This window comes from Salminus brasiliensis, chromosome 20 (genome assembly GCF_030463535.1).
Source record: "Salminus brasiliensis chromosome 20, fSalBra1.hap2, whole genome shotgun sequence".
In the NCBI taxonomy this organism is placed as follows: domain Eukaryota; kingdom Metazoa; phylum Chordata; class Actinopteri; order Characiformes; family Bryconidae; genus Salminus; species Salminus brasiliensis.
The window spans coordinates 18,889,552-18,911,444 of NC_132897.1; the positions used below are offsets into that span (position 1 = coordinate 18,889,552).

Consider the following 21,893-nt stretch of genomic DNA (forward strand, 5'->3'; position numbering starts at 1 on the left):
TCAGACACCCCAATCTCAGGTAACCCTGAAATAAGTGTGAATGGAGCGTCTGTTCGATGGCCAGATCCATTGCGTGTGAAGAAGGGGTGCAGTGATCCTGATTATGGAGAATACCACCTGGCTAGATGGGGGTAACCTGAGCTGAGTGGCCAGCTCTTCCTCATTGTCAGATATAGTATGGATTGGTTTAGGAACAGACTTCTCTTTGTCTTTCCCTATGAAACGGTTCTAGGTCTTCACTCCAAGCCTGTGATGTGACAGGTCTTCACACCTCGGTCCTTTGGCATGTGGAAGTCTTCAAAAGAGGAATTAGACACAGCACACAAATCAGTGTAGTGCTGTGTTTAAATGTACGAGAGTCTGGTTGGACCTAAAGATATTTCATACAAAGGGCCAAGATTACAATGATCTTTGATGTGGGGCTGTGATTTATATTATAATGGCTCTAAAGCTCCACTCAGGAGTAACTGGCGCAGTTTTGAATGTTTTGAGACTTGCCAATGCACCCACCACCAATGCACCCACGGTAGATACAAATCAGGGGTCACCTCTCAAGTATATCAGAAGAAGAGTTGCAGACAGTTCTTCAAGTGATGTATTTTCTGTTAAGGGGTTGCATCATGAACTTTTTAGCTATTGTTTGTAATATTAGGACAATTTATGGGTTATTGGAGATAGGTCCCATATTGAGGATAGGTCAGTCAGTATATGAGAGAGGAACAATATGGGATGCTGAGGTTGAGGATCTCCTTCAAGAATCCCAGCCAGAAGGAACGGATGTATAAGTATGACCAGAGAATGTGACCGTAATCATCTATGGTGTATAGTGTACATTGTGCGTGTTTATTATTATTATATCCCATTATATCCCCTAAGTTTATGTGTAGTGAAATGTGTAAATCTGTCACATATTTAAAGTTGGATATCCATTTGTCAACTGGAAGTGATGTAGTGACATATGACGTTATTTTCTAAGGAGGCTGAGTTGAGTAAGTTTCTCATATACTGATGGGGGATGAAATTGTGGATGTTCATTTAGAAAAAGCAGTGGCCAGGTATATTTAGGACTGCACAATCCATTGCACATTCAGCGCTGTCAGTACAATGTGCACATTCTTAAGAGTCACATCTCAGGACGTGCAATGTCACGTAAGGCAAATATATCTGCCCAGTATAATTTATTATACTTCCATTTTCAATAAACAGAATGGATTATTAATATCACATGTTGGAGCGTTGACATCTTGAGAAATCTGGTGAAAATGTATATTTTTAAATATCACAATATATACACACACACACACACACACACATATATATATATATATATATATATATATATACAGTCATGCCCGAAAGTATTCATACCCCTGTCAAAGTTTGACTTAAATTTACTTTTATTTAACCAGAAATTATATTTTTGCCTGGAAATGACACAGGCATCTCCCAGGAGATAACACGATGATGTACAAGAGGCATCATTGTGGGAAAAAATATTTCTCAGCTTTTATACACATTTGAACAAAAAGTGGCATGTCCAAAATTATTCATACCCTTCTCAATAATTAATAGAAAAGCCTTCATTGGCTATTACAGCAATCAAACGCTTCCTGTAATTGCTGACCAGCTTTTTGCATGTCTCCACTGGTATTTTTGCCCATTCATCTTTAGTGATGAGCTCCAACTCTTTGAGGTTCGAGGGTCTCCTTGCCATCACCCTGATCTTTAGCTCCCTCCACAGATTCTCAATTGGATTCAAGTCAGGACTCTGGCTGGGCCACTGCAAAACATTAATGTTTTTGTCTGCTAACCATTTCTTCACCACTTTGGCTGTGTGTTTTGGGTCGTTGTCGTGCTGAAATGTCCACCGGTTCCCAAGGCCAAGTTTCTCTGCAGACTGCCTGATGTTGTTGTTGAGAATCTTGATGTATTGCTCTTTTTTCATGGTGCCATTTACTGCGATCAAGTTCCCTGGTCCATTGGCTGAAAAACACCCCCAAAACATTAGGTTCCCACCACCATGTTTGACAGTGGGGATGGTGTTCTTAGGGTTGAAGGCTTCTCCTTTTTTATGCCAAATGGTGCACACATCATTGTGGCCAAACAATTCAATTTTTGTTTCATCTGACCATAAAACAGAACACCAGAAGTCTTCTTCTTTGTCCAGATGAGCATTTGCAAAGGTCAAGCGGGCTTTTGTGTGCCTTTTCTGGAGAAGTGGTGTCCTCCTTGGCCTGCGTCCGTGGAACCCAGCAGTGTGCAGTGTCCGTTGAACTGTCTGCCTTGAGATGTCGCCACCAGCAGAGTCCAGATTCACCAGGATGGCCTTGGTGGTGATCCTTGGATTTTTCTTCACCTCTCTCACTATTCTCCTGGCCAGCACAGGTGTCACTTTTGGCTTCCCACCACATCTTCTGAGATTTTCCACAGTGCGGAACTTCTTGTATTTTTTAATAATACTTTGCACTGTAGCCACTGGAACTTGAAAACATTTTGATATGGCTTTATAGCCCTTTCCTGACTTGTGAGCGGCCACAATGCACAGCCGCAGGTCCTTAGTGAGCTCCTTTGTCTTAGCCATGACTGTCCACAAACCAACTGCAGAGAGCTGCTGTTTTTCTCCTGTTGAGTTGATTAAAACAGCTGTTCCCAATGAATCAGGGTAATTAGGATGCTTTAAAACAGCTTGGACTGTTTGGAATGGTATAGAACTTTGGATTTTCCCATATACTGTGACAGTTTTCAAAGGGTATGAATAATTTTGGACATGCCACTTTTTGTTCAAATGTGTATAAAAGCTGAGAAATACTTTTTCCCACAATGATGCCTCTTGTACATCATCGTGTTATCTCCTGGGAGATGCCTGTGTCGTTTCAAGGCAAAAATATAACTTCTGGTTAAATAAAAGTAAATTTAAGTCAAACTTTGCCAGGGGTATGAATACTTCTGGGCATGACTGTATATATATATATATATATATATATATATATAATAACAAAATATCACAATGGCAGTTTTTTTATGTATTTTTCTTGAAGCTAGCTAAAGGTCAGCTTTCTTGAAAGAGGTGTTCCAGATTGCTAACTTCTTTCCATTTTCAAGCTGGAAATAGAAATGGTATTCTGTTCGTTTGAAACTTGAGGTTGTACCATATTGGGGTAAAAATCTATGGTGAGAAAACATACAGTGGTAAAACTTAAGATTTATGATCATTTCTGACACCTGCTCATTTATAGTTTCTTCTGAAATCAGGGCTGTTTTCCTGTCTTTGTTGGAGTAAAGCTTTTCACTAGATTCTGGATTTGATTGCATTCAGCAACAAGAGCCACCTGGGTCGTTAGGGTCAGGATCATCACCCCACCATCATTCCAGAGAATGCAGTTCCACTGCTGCACAGCTCATCATGTCATCTTGTCTTGGCCCAACTATAGCCAGCTGTGACTGCGTTCAGTCACACAGATTTAATTAAAATGATTAATTTGTTCGTTTGGACTGGATCAAATTAGTTATATATTTTTCATATTTTAGCATCGCTCAGCAAATCTATTTCTACTGCTGTATGGAGCAGCCCAAATCTGTATTTATGGATAAGGTTTAATGAGCGGTGTGCTATGACTGGTGTGCGTCAGTTTGAAAGTATATATCTGTTCTTTCAGATAGTTCAGTGTTCTCCTTCTTGATAATAGACACTGAGTGAAAGTGAAAGTCTCCAAAAATGGAAATACTTTAATAAAGTACAGATACTTGAAAAAGTACTAAAATACAGGAGTCAAGTATATGTATTCCATCAGTATCAGTAGAGATGTTCACAAGAGATCAATAAACAAAAAGCCAAACAGCGATCAGCGATTCTTGATAGGAACCAGGTTAAACCAGCCATAAAAAGTTACTTAACTGAATTCTCATGATCAGTCAAAGTGGGAAATTCCCTTGCAGATGTTTTGATGCATCACTGGAACCCAGCGGGTGGGACATCTGGACATCAGGTCTCAGCCCAGCAGAAACCTGAGTAGATAAGAAGTATAAACCAGTTTTGTGGCCCTGCATTGTACAGGAAACAATCTTTGTTTACATGACAACATGGAGAATAGCACACATCGTGTTGGCTAAACACAGCTTAAGTGTCACAGTAGCAACGGCTCAAACTTTGGCCTCTGCCAAGGTTAAATTATTGACTGTGGCCAAATACTGAGGTACAAGAATGACTTGGGCTTCCAAAAAGTTGGGGGGCGAGCTGGCCGTCTTTGTGGGTCCATCGTTCTACGAGCGCAGTGGATAGATCCTTCTCACTGCCCAAATGGTAGGTGTTATTTCAGCCACAGTGTGGATGTTTACAAAACAACGGCATGACTCGTTTCGTAGTATTTTTACGAATTTGACGAGAATCTGTGTATAGCTGTTGTTTCAATCACAATCTTGTTGTTTTCAAAACAGTCCCTTTCTCTGTTTTTTTTCACAGCAATTTTAGGAATTTTACAAGAATTTGCGTATTGCTGTTGTTTCAATTACAATGAGTTTGTTTACAAAACAGTGTCTATTGATGTTATCTTTGTATTTTCTAAAATTTGACAAAACTGGCTTTTGAGTGGGAGTCTTGTAAAAAGATGCATTAGAAAAACATTTTTGGAAATTAGTTAATTACTTCGATTACCACTTTGTCACCCATCTACTGATTGTAACCAATTTATTTGACCTGTAACTTCACAAAGAAAAATATTTCTAATTGGTTAAAAATTTTTACTAACCCTGTCAGCTGGCTAACATTATGCATCAGTACTAAGAAATGGCTCCAATCATGCCGGAGCTAGCATGCTACTCTCATTTTGAACAATACAGTTCTAAGAAGGCCACCACCGGCTACCCATGAAACAGTAACACTCTAAAATATATATTCCTTTTTGAACAAACTGGAATTTTACTTTATAGTTTTCAGAAAATAAATGTAACTAAATAACAAATGTCTTGTGAATAATACAAATTATAGCAATAATTTGTTGGCTTGAATTATTTAACTAATTCGAAATGTTTTCCAACGCAAACTCAGCGTTTATGCTTCACTGTGTATAGATCTTTAAATGATTGCCTTATATTCAAAGTGAAATTTAAATTGATATTTGAAAATATAAGACTGTATCACCTTTCCAAAATGATCAGATAAACACGTTTTAGAATTTGACTGTTGGAATAAAAAAACTCTTACATTTCCAAAAGGAAAGCATCACTTAAAGAGCAAAGAACATAACATAATTGTTTGTAATCATTATGTAATCATATGTAATTTCAGTAATTTTGGACCATTTTAATTGCTTCTTTTTTACAGTAAGGCAAAATATTTAATGTTATGTTGCACATATCAAAAATATGAAAAAATCTAATTATAAAAATTGCCTTTGCGGCACATATCACAACACACCATTAGTCCATAGTGGATATTAGAACAATAAAGCACAATATGTATGTCAGTCATCCCTAACTGACATCAATTTCTTCTTACTGCTACCACTGCTGCTTTATGGATATATTTAATCACCTTTCCACTTCACCCCTCACAAACAGACGTCCCAGGAAAACCCAAACAGCGCCTCCTGTTCACATTCCATCTCTCTTGTCTCCTCTATGCACTCATGAGGTGTTCCCCATGTTTGCTCCTGGTCCCACTCTTAACCTGACACGTAATCCCTCCGCCTTCACCTGATCTGTCATCAAGCCTTTTGTTTGGCCTCCTCCTGTGAAGGAAGCAAGTCCTCTCTCCCAGCAGGCACTACCCCAGGAGAGCAGAGAGCCAGAGGATCAGAGGGCCTCGTCCAGGGCACAAGTCAAGTAGCCTCAGGGGCTTGCCTCTTAGCCACAAGCTGAGGGTTTTGTGGACACTGATGGGAAGCCCTCGCCCCATATCTTGCAACATGGAGGGGATCCCCTCTGTGGGAAAACAGTGCTGTGTTTTGACACTGCTCCTCACCGATAGCTGAGAACTTCTTTACTGGCTTCTGGAACCCTTATGGGAGCCAGGGCCATGACCTCGTCCTATAAGTGTTGGCAATGTTTCTCTAGTGACAATGTGCTACATTTCTACCCATGTTACCCTTGAAAATGGGTTACATTTTGAAAATTTCCGATTTGTACAGATGTGAAATATTCAATAGTCATGTGTAAATGTGTTACATTAGTGCCAACAGTTACATGAGTTACTCTTAAAAATGTAACATACAGTCAGAGTTGAAATGAAAATTATTTTTACAGTTATTTTACAGTTAGTCAAATAAATCTTAAACATGTAACACATTCAATAGTCATTTGAAAATGTGTTACATTTTCTTCAAGGGTTACACAAGTGCTTAAAGATGTAACACATCTTTAAAGGAGTTGCTCTTAACATGTAATATATTCAAGAGTTACTTGTAACTTTTGTTGTACATGCATTTAATATTTTAAAATCACTTTTTTCATGGATTATACACATATATATAAACATATACTACTTGATGTTACGTACTGTGACGTACTACTACTAAATATTCAATTGTAACTCAGACAACTTCCAAATGTAACATTTAAGAGTTACGTAAGAATAGCTATTTTCCAATTGAGTTCCTTAAGAATCTGAAAAAGGGTGTCAACTTCATTAACTTATTTAAGAAAACAGAAGATAATCATTTTCTAAATCTTCTATAGTTTTTTACCCTGGATTTCCCTGTCACAGTGCTTGCCTGCTGAAGATACACTCTAAATGGGCCGAGACAAAGACATTAGAAAATGACCTCTGCAGTAAAATCTGATGTCTTTCTCCCTGGATTTCCATAGAATTTCCATGCTCCTTTCAGAATAGCAAATTAAGACCATGCATCACTGGACACAGAAGATAGTTTTGTGATCTTGTAGACTTTGGGCACCAATCCTACAACAGGATACCGCACTCTCTATAATACCGCTCAAAAGAGCAATATGCAGAACGTGATGGACATGCACGCACACAGCTGGAGCCATAAAACAAGATCAAGCAGCGTAGCTCAAGATGAAATGTGGTTGCCAAGCAGGGCTTTCCAGATTTATGTTCCTAAAGGATTTACAAACATTTGCATGAACTTTGGCCAATTTGCTTATCTACTTGCGTGTCTTGGAATTGTTGCGAACACGGAGGACGCGTACGAGAAGCCCAGGCAGAAGATTCGGCCTCGGGACAAGAGACGGGTGGTGTTGTTTTGATCCATGTAAACGATGCCTTTTGAATAAACAACAAAAGGAGCTTGGCTTCAGCGGGAGCATCTGAAAATGATATTTGGTTTCAGGTTTCACTTCAACTTTCCCCCCTCTAACAGGCGCTGCCCTGGAAGCTTGGCACTTTGCCTGATTACTTTATGAACCTGTCAAGAAGGGGACGAAGAAGTGGCAGGTTCAACAAGTCCTACTGTTGTTTGTTTTAGGGCCACACTCTCAATATATTCAGCCGTTGCGTGCTTGTTTGTGTGCTATAAAAGGTGGCTTTTTTTTAAGATGTTCATCCATGTGGTCAGATAGAGTGGGAAGTGCTAGAGAAAGAGAAAAAAGAAGAGGGAGAGTGAAAAAAAAAACAAACAAAAAAACATCCCACAGGTGCTAATGATATAACCTGCCAGACAAGCTTCTACTGTGGAAACACACGCAGAGGATAGTGGTAGTGTGTTTGGTTAAGTGTGTGAGAGTGCGTTTGCATGTGTGTGTGATGGGGGAAGAGTGAGAGAGAGTGTGAGAGCGACCGAGGCCAAATCCTGATTTGACTGAGCCCGCATTGGCTTCATCAGCTGTCAGCTCAGCAAACGCGGTAATTAAGTGCTGCTAGCTTGTCAAAAGCTCCTATGCAACACATTTCTTATTATATTACAAGTTGCCTCGCAGGAATTCAGGCCACGGCCTCCCTCAGTGCCCAGGCTGCTGGTACTGAACGGGCCAACTCCAGTCAAGAAACTGAGGGTAATACATAGGGATCCTTCCCCTCCGGTCACGCATTGGTGAGAGTCAATGCAAAATACACGGCGCGCCATTTATTCCACATGTCAAAATAACCCCTTGCCTTGTGTAACTTCTGTGTGTCAGAGGGTTTGCATACACTTCAGCCTAATAGGCGCTTAATGTGCAGCGTATTGTAGCACGGCCCGGGCTAGTGTGCTGAGTTACTGAAGCGACAAAGTCAACAGATCGAAAGATGGGGAATATTCCTGCACCTGCACGGGCAAAGGGTTGAGAAGAGGGAAAAGGGTGGGAACTGGGACGCCGCAAACTGCGATCGAGGCAGTAAACCGGCCGGAGTAATAAAAGTTGAAGCTGCGGCCAAATGTTCTGAGAGGGACTGACTGGAGCAAAATGCAGCCCACAGGCCTTCTCTGGACTTTTCAAACACCGGCGCGGCCCTGACTATTTCACTTGTAACATAAATTGTAGCATGTAAAACACATTAAGAGTGAACAGTGGAATTTACTTTGAACAACTTGAACGGATGTGACGTGGCTCCTTAATGTATACACCTTCTTTATAATCCCAATCTCAATCTACTAATTGCATAGTATGTATTTGTAATGTAAAATGTGAAATAGAACAAGTGTGGTCCCTGGATCAACTCTTAATATGATTTTTATTTTGATTATTATAGTTCAGAATACGCCTTAGAAAAATGGATTACAGTAATACTAAAGGAATTCTATAAGGATTTTGGACTAAATGCAGCCAATTACCATAATTTACGACAGGTTATTAAACAAATATTATATTATCACAGCCTAATACATTTCTTAATGGAATGGAAGTCTATATATTTTTTCCTATGTTAGGCAGAATACAAATATTTATAGAGGTCAACATATTATGGCTTTTTATAGCAGCAGTGTACAACACTACATACAAATAGTTTCTAATGACTTGTGCCAAGGGAACATGGCAATTTTTCTTCCTTCACAGTTCCACTTCCACTTGATTTACCCCAAAACTAACCCAAGAACCCCGGTCATACTGAACCCATGTGAGGACTTCAGGGTAATCAAGGGTAAATCTTCTTACATTTAAGATCTTATTCTTATTTCATGGCCTATGTCATGTAACAGGGTGGACAGGCCATGTTTAATGGGCCTGATCAAGGAGGAAGATAAGATAAGATAAGATAAGATAGTCCTTTATTAGTCCCGCAGTGGGGAAATTCACAGTGTAACAGCAGAAAGGGATAGCAGGACACTCAGTTACAAAAATTTAGATAAATAAATAATTTACACTATATACACACAATATAGATAAGAATTAAAAAAGCAATAAACAATATTATTTACAGTAAAAGACTCTTAATTGCACATGGGGGTGGGATATTGCACATAGTATTCCCTGAACATGAACATGTGTGCATGTGTGTGTAGTTAAGTAGTTAAGGGAGCCGTGAGTTGACCAGGTCTTCTGAAGGTCTGAATGACGTCACTTCAACTCTTGGTTTACATTAACGGTATGGCTAAATAAGGTAGTTTAAATGACATGGGCGGAAATCACAGATTTTTCTTTTTGTACTCATATTTTTAGAGTCTATATATTCATATATGCATGGTTAGGTTAATCTATATTTCAGCATGGCTAATACAATGTAAAAAAAAAATACATTAAATGCCTGTATTCCTAAAAACAACATTAATAACAAGCTTTAAATGAATAAATATAGCAGTTAATATGTGATTTTGGTGAACTTAATATTACTTACTATTCCGCGCGGTCATTAGCCCGCCACAGCTGGACAGCCCAGATGTAAACAGACTGTTTTGCATGAGCAAGCTGGTGTCTCATTTTCTCTGATATGCATCACAGTGAAAGCGAGGAGACATGCATTATCAGACAGCCGTCTACAGAAACCTTAGTGAGCACAAGATGGACACAGCCTCTCCTCAGCCGTGTGACAGCCAGCTACGCCTCAAGGCTAAGCACAGGCTCACAGTAGCTCCCACTGTGGGCCAACTAGCGTCTGATAAACAAATGTCCTCCTGGCCGTTTGATTAGCCTCCTCGCTGCTGTGTTTAAAGGGACGGATTGATGGCAGACGGTTGGTAACAGGAGCTGAATAAACATGTTTGCGATACTAGCGAGGGCACTTTGCTAGAACGCGCTAAATTCGACACTTTGGGAATGAAGCTCATGCGTCTTGATGGCATCAGCAGATCCCTATCAGCAGCGGTTAGCATCTCCAAACACTCACACGCCGCGGCGAGCTCATGTATCCTTATGTACCCGGGTTTGGCAGGCTGCACAATTTTTCGACCTGTTTTCCACATCTTTGGATTCGGGCTATTTTTAGGGACTGTTTACAGTAAATAGTTGAAGCATGTGAGAAAAAAACAAATTGAAATTTTAATCGACTTTAAGAACCACTGTCTGAACCTAAAAAAAAAAAACTTATATCAGTATAAAAAATCTTATTAACACTATATATATATATATATATATATATATATATATATATATATATATATATATATAGCATTTCGAATAATTAAAAAGCAAGGAATTATTTGGAGATAATATGTCCATGTTTTAATAATAATAATAATAATAATAATAATAATAATAAGGAATTATTTCGAGATACGTTTTTATTTTTCTAAAGACAAAAAAATGCTTTATTACAGTCTGGACTTATTTTTTTAAAGCCATTTTTTTCGTTTTTTTATGTGAATTATTCGCAAAAAATAATGGCTTGAATCCTAAGACAATGTGTTAAAACCTGTATATAAATATAAGAATATCATAATAAGTCTACAGTTTTACAGAGTTTACAAAAATGAACAAAAATTACAAAAATTGAAAGCATTTTTTTTTTCTCCTCAGGCGAGAATGGGCTTCCACACAGAGAGCTAGCATAGTTCCCCAAACGGGGCTTTTTCAGGCTCACAGTGACCCCATGGCGGTGTGTGGTAAAGTAAAGTTTGGTGTGTGAGCCCCAGGTGCTGTATTTAAAAAGAAAAAAAGGTGGAAATCCTTATCTAGACCATCTCATCAGGCTTTACTGATGACACACGCTGCGCTGTCTGTTTATGTCCGCTTCATGCAGCATGTCGGGGCTAAATGGCGGCTTTCTTGTGAGAACGTGTAAAATAGAGGCACAGGTTCCCCTTAAGTATCGAGCTGAGATGGTTCTCATGCTTCTCCCGTGAACTTGTGGTCTTCAGCTGAGGGTCTCCGACTGCCCTGTTCGGACAGTTGTTATTTTTTTTTTAAGGTAGTTCAGTGTCCCTCGTCAGGCTGGAGATGGTGAGTCGTACGCAGTGTACGGACTCCTCACGTTTCCGTAAAAATACGAGAAGCTGGATCTGCGATAAATAAGGACACACCTGAGGCGTAGAGCAGGTGCTCCGTGTCTGCAGACGAAGGGTTGTAAATAACCGCGATGCCCTCTTCTCAGACCTATTCTGATATAGTTACTGTTTTGGAGAGGGAAGGGTTTATTACAATGTGTGAAACGGGGTTGAAACGTAAAATGAAACATCGTATGTGTTTGGCTTTATTTATAGAAACGAATAAAAATACAAAAACGACAAAAGCAGAGTGAATTTCGATTAAAAAACGTATTTAAAATCGGTTTAAGATTTGTAACCAACCTATGTAGAGAATATTTTGGGTTTACTACTCCTTGAATAGTTTCCATTGATTTATTTCTCTAAAAAAATTACTTTTTTTTTTTTAAATAATAAGTAATTTCAAAAATGCAAAAAAAAAAAAAAGATGAGGTCTTATTACTGCAAGATTAAATAAAAACATAGAGCAATGGACATTCTGAATTTTCACAAACTTTTATTTAAAGTAGAAAATTACCAATACATTTAAATACTCTACATTCTGATTTACAACATGCTGAGTCACATACTGTAGTATTTACACGGCTATTTACAGTATTGGTGGAGTTAGGATGAATACATGAGTACTACAATCACCCGGCTGTTTAATCTCACATACACATACAACCATCACTGTCAGAAAAATCTATTTCTGTCTAGAAGTAGGAATAAATACACAATACATTGAAGCTTCAGTCCATAAGTACTGTTTTGATTGATGTTTTCGACAAGCAACCTTACTGGGATGCTCGGTTTACAGGCAGCGAGGGCCGTTTTAATATGGCTTCCACGGAAAAAGACAAAGGCTCATTCGAAGAAACCTTTGTGCCTGCTGGTTTGACCATGGAGTCCTTTACTGCTCTCTCTGAGCTTTTAAAGCATGCTATGTCTTTGACTGAGCCGTCCCTGAACTTCTTAGCAGCCTCCTCTAGTAACTCTTTACAGCAGGGGCTCCTGAGCTCCGGGCCCTTTTCACTCAAGGTCTGTTGGATGAGCGAGTGGAAAGAGTTGAGCTTCATGGACAGTGTGTGCTTGGCGCTGTCCTTGCTCATCTTGTTCAACACATGCTCATGGCCTCCTGGGTGTAATGGGCCGTTGGCGAACGCCTGTCTGTACACCCTCTTGGGCGGTGAGAAGGCCGAGCGCTCCCTGCCGTTTTGGCTCAGGCTTGTCTGGGCCTCCACAGGTCCGGCCTGCATGTTGCTGGGATCTGGAGCTGCCCGGGATCCCTCAAGCCTCGAGACAGCGGAGGGGGACTCCTGCTCGGGTGAGTGGCTCTCGCTGGAGGCCATCATCTTGGGGTCCCAAACGGCACCGGGCTTGAGGTTTTGCACAGCAGTGGCGTTGAGGAGGCACTGTTGGTAAAGGAGCGCGTCCCCCAGGTTGCTGCCACCCCTTGGCCACATGACAAAACGGGGTGAGAGTGGGTACTGACGGTACGTGGTGGCCACACTGACATTTGAGGAGATCAACTCAACGTTAGCTGCCCCGCCAGACGCACCATACCCCAGAGACAGGTCCAGACACCCAGGCAGGAAGCTGCACAGGTCCTTGGGTGACGTTTCGGGTGCCGCAGGTGTGGACGATGAGGAAAATGCAGTCTTGTAGGAGTTGTACTCGGCAGCGTGCACCACACTGCCAGGGAGGAAGAGGGAAGCAGAGGCAGACTGGTTGGACTCCAGCAGTTCACGCTCTTTGTATTCCCGCTCCAGCATGATGCTCTCCAGCTCCTTGTCAGCAAAAGCGCGTCTCTTTCTCATGCGGTCGCTCAGAGGTGGAGGGAGAGCCGGGCTGGTACCCAGGAAGGGGTCTGCCTGGACAGGGCGGTACCCTGAAGGAAAGAAAATTCAGTTTAGACCCAGAACTGAAAAACTAATGTAATTACTCAGTGTATAAAGCTTCTCATAATGAGTAACAAGATTATTCTGGCTGAAAATAAATTGCCACCATATAATACATTTTTTATTGTACATTTTCCTCCTTAAAAATAATGTGTATCCTTTAGATTTTAAATAGAGACTCTAAACAGACTTGTATTCGCTAGGCACCTCAAAGAATGAATACTGATCTCAGGTCAGTCTGTTTAATCCTACTTGCTACTTATATAAACGGCATTAACTGACTCTTAGTCTGAGAAGCCTAATGAATATATGGGCAAATTAATCTATTATTAAGCACCCTTAAAAAGTGAAGATTCTGTAAAACTGTAGTAAGCGAGAGATGCTTACTGCATGAACAGAAAAGGGCAGAAAGTCCAGGAAAGAGCTGGAAAAGCTGAGAAAGACAGAAAAGGAATATTTTAGCTTATCGAGGGACAGAAAAGAGGAATGAAAGTCTTGAATTTAAGATTCCAAAGAGTGTGAAAATATGCCCACATCATGCAAACAAGCCTGTGGACTGTTACTGTATCTGGTGTGATAACGCTCTTACCTTCTAAGATACTTTTAGCCAGCATAGTGGATGGGCGGATGTGTCTTTGATAGATAGTCCGTCTTTCGGCTGGTGTTGGCTTCCCTGATATCCCTTTCTTGTCCTGAAATGCAGAACAGCACAGTGAGTATATAGATATATATATATATATATATATATTTTTTTTTTTTTTTTTGAATAGCTACAAGGTTTTAACACTGTATCATCGGCACATCAAAATTAGTAAGTGGCTCCAAACTTTATTTGAAACGTATTGTTTATTTCAGTCACAGTTTCAGTAACTGGATTATATTCAGATTATATTCATTTCCATTCTAATGTAAACACTAAACAATGCGATTTAAATCTGAAATATGAACAAGCCTTTACTGCAGTTAAGGCCTGCATATGTGAATCTGAGGTCTTTTAATAAAATTTGAGCTTACCTCTGTAGCCTGTTGTCTCCTCAGGGCCACCTGGGCGGCCATGACCCGCTGTCTCTCCACCACCAGCAGGCAGTTTGCGCACTGGCAGTCCCTCCACCTGCAGAAGCGCTTGTGGCCCTTGAGGCAGGACACCACGCCGTGGTTGCGGCAGCGGGCGCACTTGGGCGTGCGGCTCAGCTTCTTCTGTTCTCCGGACATGTGGGCAGCATGACCGGGTTTGTCCTCGTCCTTGAGCCCCTGCTCCTCCTCGCCGGCGCTGGAGAAAGCAGCAGTGAAAGCCGCAGACTCGTCGCCTTCAGCCTCCAGACTCTCCACATCGATCTCAAACTCGGGACTGGAGAGATCCGACATGTCTCCGTCCTGAAGAGCTCGGCTGTTGTAAACTGAACGCTGCCTGAGACGGAAAATCACAAGGCGGTTAGTTTTATTTTGGTGGGAATAAAAAGTGGGAATTGCTGCTTTTCTAATACATGTATTCAGAAATCTCATAAACGACAACAAATGGCAGTCGTTTACGTTTAGTAAAATTCCTAGCTTGGGTTTAACGCCTGTTTTGACTGCAGCATTTCAGCTGTTTAGTCTTTAGCTGTAGCTGTAAATGTAGCTAACACTACAAAACAGCTCCAACAACACCCCTCAGGTCTCCACCTCAGTTCAGCCGGGATTTCTGGCTTCAGGCTATCCATATTTCAGCAAAACCTACCTTCTCAAAAGCGCGTCGCCGTCCAGAAGTAACTCGGTTTGGTAAACTGTCCTTTTTAAAGTGTTGAGTTCTCAGATGTTCTCGTTTAAATCGCGTCCTTTTGCCCCACAGAAGCACGCTGAGCAGGAGGAGGTGTGTATGAGGGATTTGCCTCACTCTGCTGTCACCTCCACACAAACAGGCCTGGTGCTTTCAAGCTGGGCCGCCTCCTTCACCAGCCGCTGCGCTTCACTCTGATTGGCTCCCCGTCAGCAGCATCCTGTCATTGGCCGGGTCACACTTTCCCCGCCTCCAACGATGCGTGATTGGACTAAAGAGACAAATAAAACTATACCATGAAGCTGTGGAGATCTGTTCCCACCCGTATTCAGACGACAAGCGTCTACCCGTTGCGCTGTCCTACCTGTACACCTGTACAGCATAAGAACTTTTTAAGCATATTAAATTAATTATATATATATATATATATATATAAAGATTAAAATAAATCAATTTAACACTGGAGGCATTTTCTGATTAGGAGTGATTTAGACTATGCAAATATTCTATACTTGGATTATATTTGCATTTTTTGCTTAGTGTTTTTGGGTATCTATGTATCCTGCTGGTTTCTGATAAGAGATTTGGGAGCATAATATTGTTATTAGTGTTTTAGGCTATCCACATATTCTACCTACTGTTTTAATACTGGGGGCATATTGTGATGAGTGTTTTAGGCTATCCACATATTCTACCTACTGTTTTAATACTGGGAGCATATTGTGATTAGTGTTTTAGGCTATCCACATATCCTACCTACTGTTTTAATACTGGGGGCATATTGTGATTAGTGATTTAGGGTAATCACATATTCTACCTACTGTTTTAATACTGGGGGCATATTGTGATTAGTGATTTAGGCTATCCACATATCCTACCTACTGTTTTAATACTGGGAGCATATTGTGATTAGTGTTTTAGGCTATCCACATATTCTACCTACTGTTTTAATACTGGGAGCATATTGTGATTAGTGTTTTAGGCTATCCACATATCCTACCTACTGTTTTAATACTGGGAGCATATTGTGATTAGTGATTTAGGCTATCCACATATTCTACCTACTGTTTTAATACTGGGAGCATATTGTGATTAGTGTTTTAGGGTATCCACATATTCTACCTACTGTCTTAATACTGGGGGCATATTGTGATGAGTGTTTTAGGCTATCCACATATCCTACCTACTGTTTTAATACTGGGGGCATATTGTGATTAGTGTTTTAGGCTATCCACATATTCTACCTACTGTCTTAATACTGGGAGCATAATATTGTTATTAGTGTTTTAGGCTATCCACATATTCTACCTACTGTTTTAATACTGGGAGCATAATATTGTTATTAGTGTTTTAGGCTATCCACATATCCTACCTACTGTCTTAATACTGGGAGCATAATATTGTTATTAGTGTTTTAGGCTATCCACATATTCTACCTACTGTTTTAATACTGGGAGCATAATATTGTTATTAGTGTTTTAGGCTATCCACATATTCTACCTACTGTCTTAATACTGGGAGCATATTGTGATTAGTGTTTTAGGCTATCCACATATTCTACCTACTGTCTTAATACTGGGGGCATATTGTGATTAGTGTTTTAGGCTATCCACATATTCTACCTACTGTCTTAATACTGGGGGCATATTGTGATTAGTGTTTTAGGCTATCCACATATTCTACCTACTGTCTTAATACTGGGGGCATATTGTGATTAGTGTTTTAGGGTAATCTCAGTACATACCCACAGTGTTATTCAGGCAGCTGTATCTATAACTATACTGTATGTTGGGCCGTGTCGGGACAAATCGACAAAACACCTGTCAGTTGCTCACAGTGATCAGCGGGCTGTTACTAACCCCAACACACAGCAGCAGCAGCAGCAGCAGCGGAGGAAGGGGCGCTTGCCGGAATACGGGTGGGAATGAAACGGAAGCTTTCAAGAAACTATCAATTAGTCACTCGACATGAGAGAAGTGAGTTTCTGCTCCTATAGCTGGAGAAACGCTTTACTGCCTTACTTACTTTCACTTCCCAGTAAAACGTCCAAATGGGAAGATCGTACCGAGCTGATTCACCCTGCAGGTTTATACTGCGACAAAATGATGAAATATGTTTTGTGTAAAAAGCGAAAAGTCCAAAAATACCTCAACACGATAAAACAAATCATTCATTAACAATTAAATTAATAAATAAATAATCATAGTCATTTACGTTTTTTTTTTTTTTTGTTATTCTTCCCTTTCCATTTGAATGTCGACTTTTCCATTAGTTAGAAGGTGGTTTGCAGGCTGTAGATCGCGCAGTGTTATTTCGTTAGACTGTGCTATATTGCTATGGCCAATGTAACCAGTATTGAAACTATTCAAATGATCGCTGGAGAATGCAAAATTAGGTGATTGATTGCCTCAATGACTCAACAGTCCTCTCAGCCTGACTCTCTCAGATCTCTTCTCAGTGTTTCTTAATTGTATTTGATTTATTATTTCACTAATGTAATAAACGTGGTATACCCCCCCCCCCCCCCACACACACACACACACACCCCCATCCTAATGTTCTTGACTTAAACGGGCAAATAAGCCGAATAAGAATAAGAAGCAGGACAGCTGTTTGGAAACGCATCTGTAATCACCTGCAGCTCCCGTTGACTGTCCCCAAACCAACGCACATGTGGGCCAAAACACCACCACCACCACCACGGCTGTGGTCCCAATGAAGCCACCATGTGTGGAGTCTGTCAGAAGAAAGTGAAATGAACACTGCTCTAGATGAGACAACAGAGACCCCGCGGGAGACTGAGAGCAGGTTTCCTTCATCCAAACAAACGAAGCGCTTTGCCAATGAGAAAATATTGGCTACACTAAATATTGGAATCCTACAGTTCTCTTAAAAATAAAGGTGCTTCAGATTGGTTGTTTGAGCGATGCTCCATGTTTGTAAAAGGATATGAGTGTTTATATCATGCTTTTTTATTGGACCAATAGCGGATCTTCTATGGCATTATTTATTTATTTATTTAAGAGTGTGTGTGTGTGTGTGTGTGTGTTCTAACTTATTTGGATCTAAATACTTAGATAATATGATATAATATTTGAATACGAGAATATTGCACATTTTAACCCATTATGTCATTCTACTGCAAAATATTAGCGAAAAAAAAAAATTTATGTATTAAAAATGCATACAACTATAATAAACAAATCAGACTTTTAAGACTAGGTTTGATAAGCCGGCCTCTGTCGAATTGGGATGTGAGGGGTCAGTCTTTGAACGCTTGTGTTTTCCGGTTTTTTCGACAAAAGCGTTCACGGAATAATTCGTTTAAGACAAGAAGTAACTGATCAGTCATCAGTCGAGTGCAGAAAGTGAGTCGACAGATCGGATCAAAACTTCAAAACACGGTACTTTGGCCTCGCATCCCTGAAGCGCAATCTCTTTTCCCACCTGGATTCCGCCCCGCGCTCGGATTGGCTGTGCTGCTCATGAGTATAAGCTATTAGCCAATCTCAGAGCAGGGGGGGGGGGGCGGGTCGTACCGGAATTGAGGAGGGGAAACGCAATGACGCCGCGAGGACGTTTTTGGCGCATGCGCTGATCAACGCATTCGCAAGGTTCCAAGCTGGTGTTCTGTAGAGGTGTGCTGCAGCCAGACTGCCACCAGGGGCGCAGTTACAGAGCAGCTTTCCCTCAATGCAGATTTGACTGCCAAACAGAATACGATCAGTCTCTGGGAAGATATGTGAGCTCTTAATTCTTCATTCTGATGCCTGAAATTGGCCTGCGTTTGCTAATGACAGTTTGACAGTGAACAAGACCAGTGGTAGTGGAAATCTAAAGAAACCCATGCCACACCTTCTTGCGATCGGTGTCTTATTCTGTAGCAGAAAGGCCAGGTGCTGAGACTCTGTCCAGGGCGCATTGCAGGGATGGTCTGGACGCTGCCTGGAGGTCCTGTTATGTTAATTAGCATTTTAGGAGCTTTGATGGATTGGCAACACGTGCTTCTCGCTGAATGCTGAAGCAGGCCCTGGTTTGTGTGTGTGTGTGTGTGTGTGTGTGTGTGTGGAAGTTGACTTAGTGGCGCACATTCAAATGGCTGAGAGAAAAGCTGCCTCTCGGTTAAGTCAACACGTGTGTTAAATGAACTGCAACACCTGTGCTTTCAGTCCACCTCGCTCCCAGACACTGAAACTCGCCAGTGTTTAATTAATCACAAATGATCACACGAACGAACACAACTCAAATAATGTTACAAATAATAATAATAATAATAATAATAATAATAATAAACATAAATGGCGTTGGTGGCTGGACCTTGCACACTTTCTATACTTCCACTGATCTTCTGGCCCACAGTAAAGCTCCAGCAACATGTTACAAATGTTCTTAACAGTTTCATATATCCACACAGAAAGTATGCCTCATTAAACAGCTGCACTCTTTACGCACAGGAAAAATGTAACATGAGAGGTGAAAAAAAAAAGTGAGCATTGTCATTGGGTTCGGCGAACGCTAGATGGCGCCGTTTAGTCACCGGGCAGCACCGAGGCTGCCCCTGAAATCTGGCTCGTTTTGGTGCTGCAGGTCCATCCACTCACCACTCACTTCATTAACTCTGGACAGGGCCTCCTTTTACTCTCAAAGCAGCAACAGTTCGTGGTGGCATGGATGTTCACAGGGCGATTCTGGTCCATGTTGACAGGTTGGTGTGGCGCAACAGATAACACCACTACCTGCCACTGAGCTACCACACCATGAGGGAGACTGGGGTTCGATTCCCGGTCTGGGTGACTATGCTGCACTACACCAATAAGAGTACTTGGGCAAGACTCCTAACACTACATTGGCTGCCTCTGTAATACGAGTGACCTTGTAAGTCGCTCTGGATAAGAGCGTCTGCTAAATGCCATAAATGCCATAAATGCAAATGCAAACATGTCTGAGATTTTTATTATAGGGCCGGTTTCCTAATATGGATAAATGCACAGCAAGCCCTCGTGGTTAATTTCCACTGGATTTGTGCAATGAGGCAAGCCTACAAACCTCCAAAAATATCAATGGCGGGCTGCCACTGTGTGTGTTTGATCACTCGTTCAGATTCTTCCACACAGTGTTCATCTTCGAGAGCCTGATGACATGCAAACCTTTACTATACTTTGACTATATTTTGGGTTGGGAGGGCTACTTAATTTTAATGTCAAAATAATCAAATTGATTACTACACTACTTTGCCAAAAGAATTTGCTCGCCTGGCTTAGCACGCATATGAACTCGAGTGACTTACCATTCTTAATCCATAGGGTTTAATATGATGTCGGGCCACCCTTTGCAGCTAGAACAGCTTCAATTCTCCTGGGAAGGCTTTCCACAAGGTTCAGGAGTGTGTTTATGGGGATGAGCCTTAGCATCCTCACATGGTAAGAGTAGCGATTCTTTTTTTCTAATATACTAAGAGACTGTAATGTAGTTACAAAGTTTTTCACTGTAGTGGATTCTAATTATAATTCCTTTTGTGTGTCCTGATTAGTTAACGTGGTCACATGTATTCTGCTACTCTCCAGCCCTGACTATAATTTATTCTGGATGACTGGGCATTCTACCCATTTTATTATTTTACTATTATTATTTTAAAAGCTGACAGAAATCTTACATATTGCACCTTTAAATGTTTTGTTGCAAATAAAAAACATGATGTTATTAATATCAGCACAATCGCTATTTAATCAGTAAACTAAAAAAATCAGATATAGATTAATAGAGGCCTGATTGTGGGGCAAGTTGTCCCTCTACAAGATTTCATTTCTGTGATATAAAAACAGTGAAAAGTGAATCGCTGTTCCAGCTCCTCTAACTGCAGACATCACCATCATCATCATCCTCATCATCCTGTACTGGTGGGATGACGGCTTAGCTTTACAGTAAACCTGCAACAGCTTACAGCTCCATTTCCACTACCACTGGCCCCTGAATGGTGGCTTACACGGCTGATATCTGAATATGGCTGATAGTTTTGTACGCGTTGACGCTGACGCGTACCTCTAGATGGAGCCACCTGCTCAGTTTTTGCTGTCAGAAACTGAGAAGATCAGACCAAAGAAAATCAGATCATCAGCATAAAGATCAGACCAGCAATGATCTACAGTGACTCTAAATGGAACAGACCACTGTAAAAGCGCGAAGCTTATATCTCAGCTTTCCTTCAATTTCAGCTCAGCTCAGCTCCGGCCACCTTTATACTTCTTTAACATTTATTATTTAACATTTATTACATTTGAATGGTTTTAAAAAAGAATCTAAAGTTAGGAGTCTTGCCCAAAGGACTCTTATTGGTGTGGTGTGGCTGCCAGTCGGGGAAAAGGCGGTTTTATTAGGTGCTGTGTGCATTTTTAATCAGGTATTTAGGCAATCAGGTAAACACATTTCCTAGACACAAATAAATATCATTCACAGGGCATATTCTGTTCATTTATGGATTTTAATATGCCTTGAAAATTTGGATAAACAAAACCTATCCTATTTAAATACATTTGACTAAATAATGTAACATTCATATTTTTATTCAGAGTAAATTATAGATTTCATTTCATTTGTAGTCAGTGGTCCATGTGAACTAAATTGAATTGAATTCTTATTTATGAATTTCATTCAAGGGAATATGAAGTGCTACATAAAGCCTAATATATATATATATATATTGATTCATGTTTTGGGTTTAGGAAACGTGTTCACATCTGTAAGCACAAGCCTGGACTCTTGTATGGTAAACTACAGCAAAATAATGACTTAATGTGGCTATTATCGCAGTAAACGGTTCTACCCCAAGGATATACAAGAAAAGAAACAGTAATGCTTAATGTTAAAACACATGCAGCTCAAATATATAGCTTATAATAATATACTGGCATAATTAGAACACAAGCCAAAATGAGGCCACACACTCAGAGATGTTCATAATCCTGTTTT

At 40.5% G+C, this 21,893-nt stretch overlaps 1 protein-coding gene across 1 annotated transcript; it reads right to left on the reverse strand.

The window, feature by feature from the left end:
• Positions 1-12,067: 12,067 nt before the first annotated feature.
• Positions 12,068-14,536, reverse strand: dmrt2a (doublesex and mab-3 related transcription factor 2a). The gene is made up of 3 exons (XM_072664873.1): positions 14,186-14,536; positions 13,761-13,863; positions 12,068-13,161 (listed from the first exon to the last, which is right to left on the reverse strand). Exons 1-3 carry the CDS (start codon positions 14,534-14,536, stop codon positions 12,068-12,070), a joined length of 1,548 nt encoding a protein of 515 aa, XP_072520974.1.
• Positions 14,537-21,893: the final 7,357 nt, after the last annotated feature.

Bases quoted from the DNA above. Each gene is read 5' to 3' on its own strand.
- dmrt2a (XM_072664873.1), bottom strand. From the start codon at position 14,536: ATGTCGGATCTCTCCAGTCCCGAGTTTGAGATCGATGTGGAGAGTCTG. The intron at 13,864-14,185 runs GTAAGCTCAAAT...TCTGCATTTCAG, and splicing joins GGAGACAACAGGCTACAGAG to GACAAGAAAGGGATATCAGG. The intron at 13,162-13,760 runs GTAAGAGCGTTA...TCTTTCCTTCAG, and splicing joins GGCTAAAAGTATCTTAGAAG to GGTACCGCCCTGTCCAGGCA.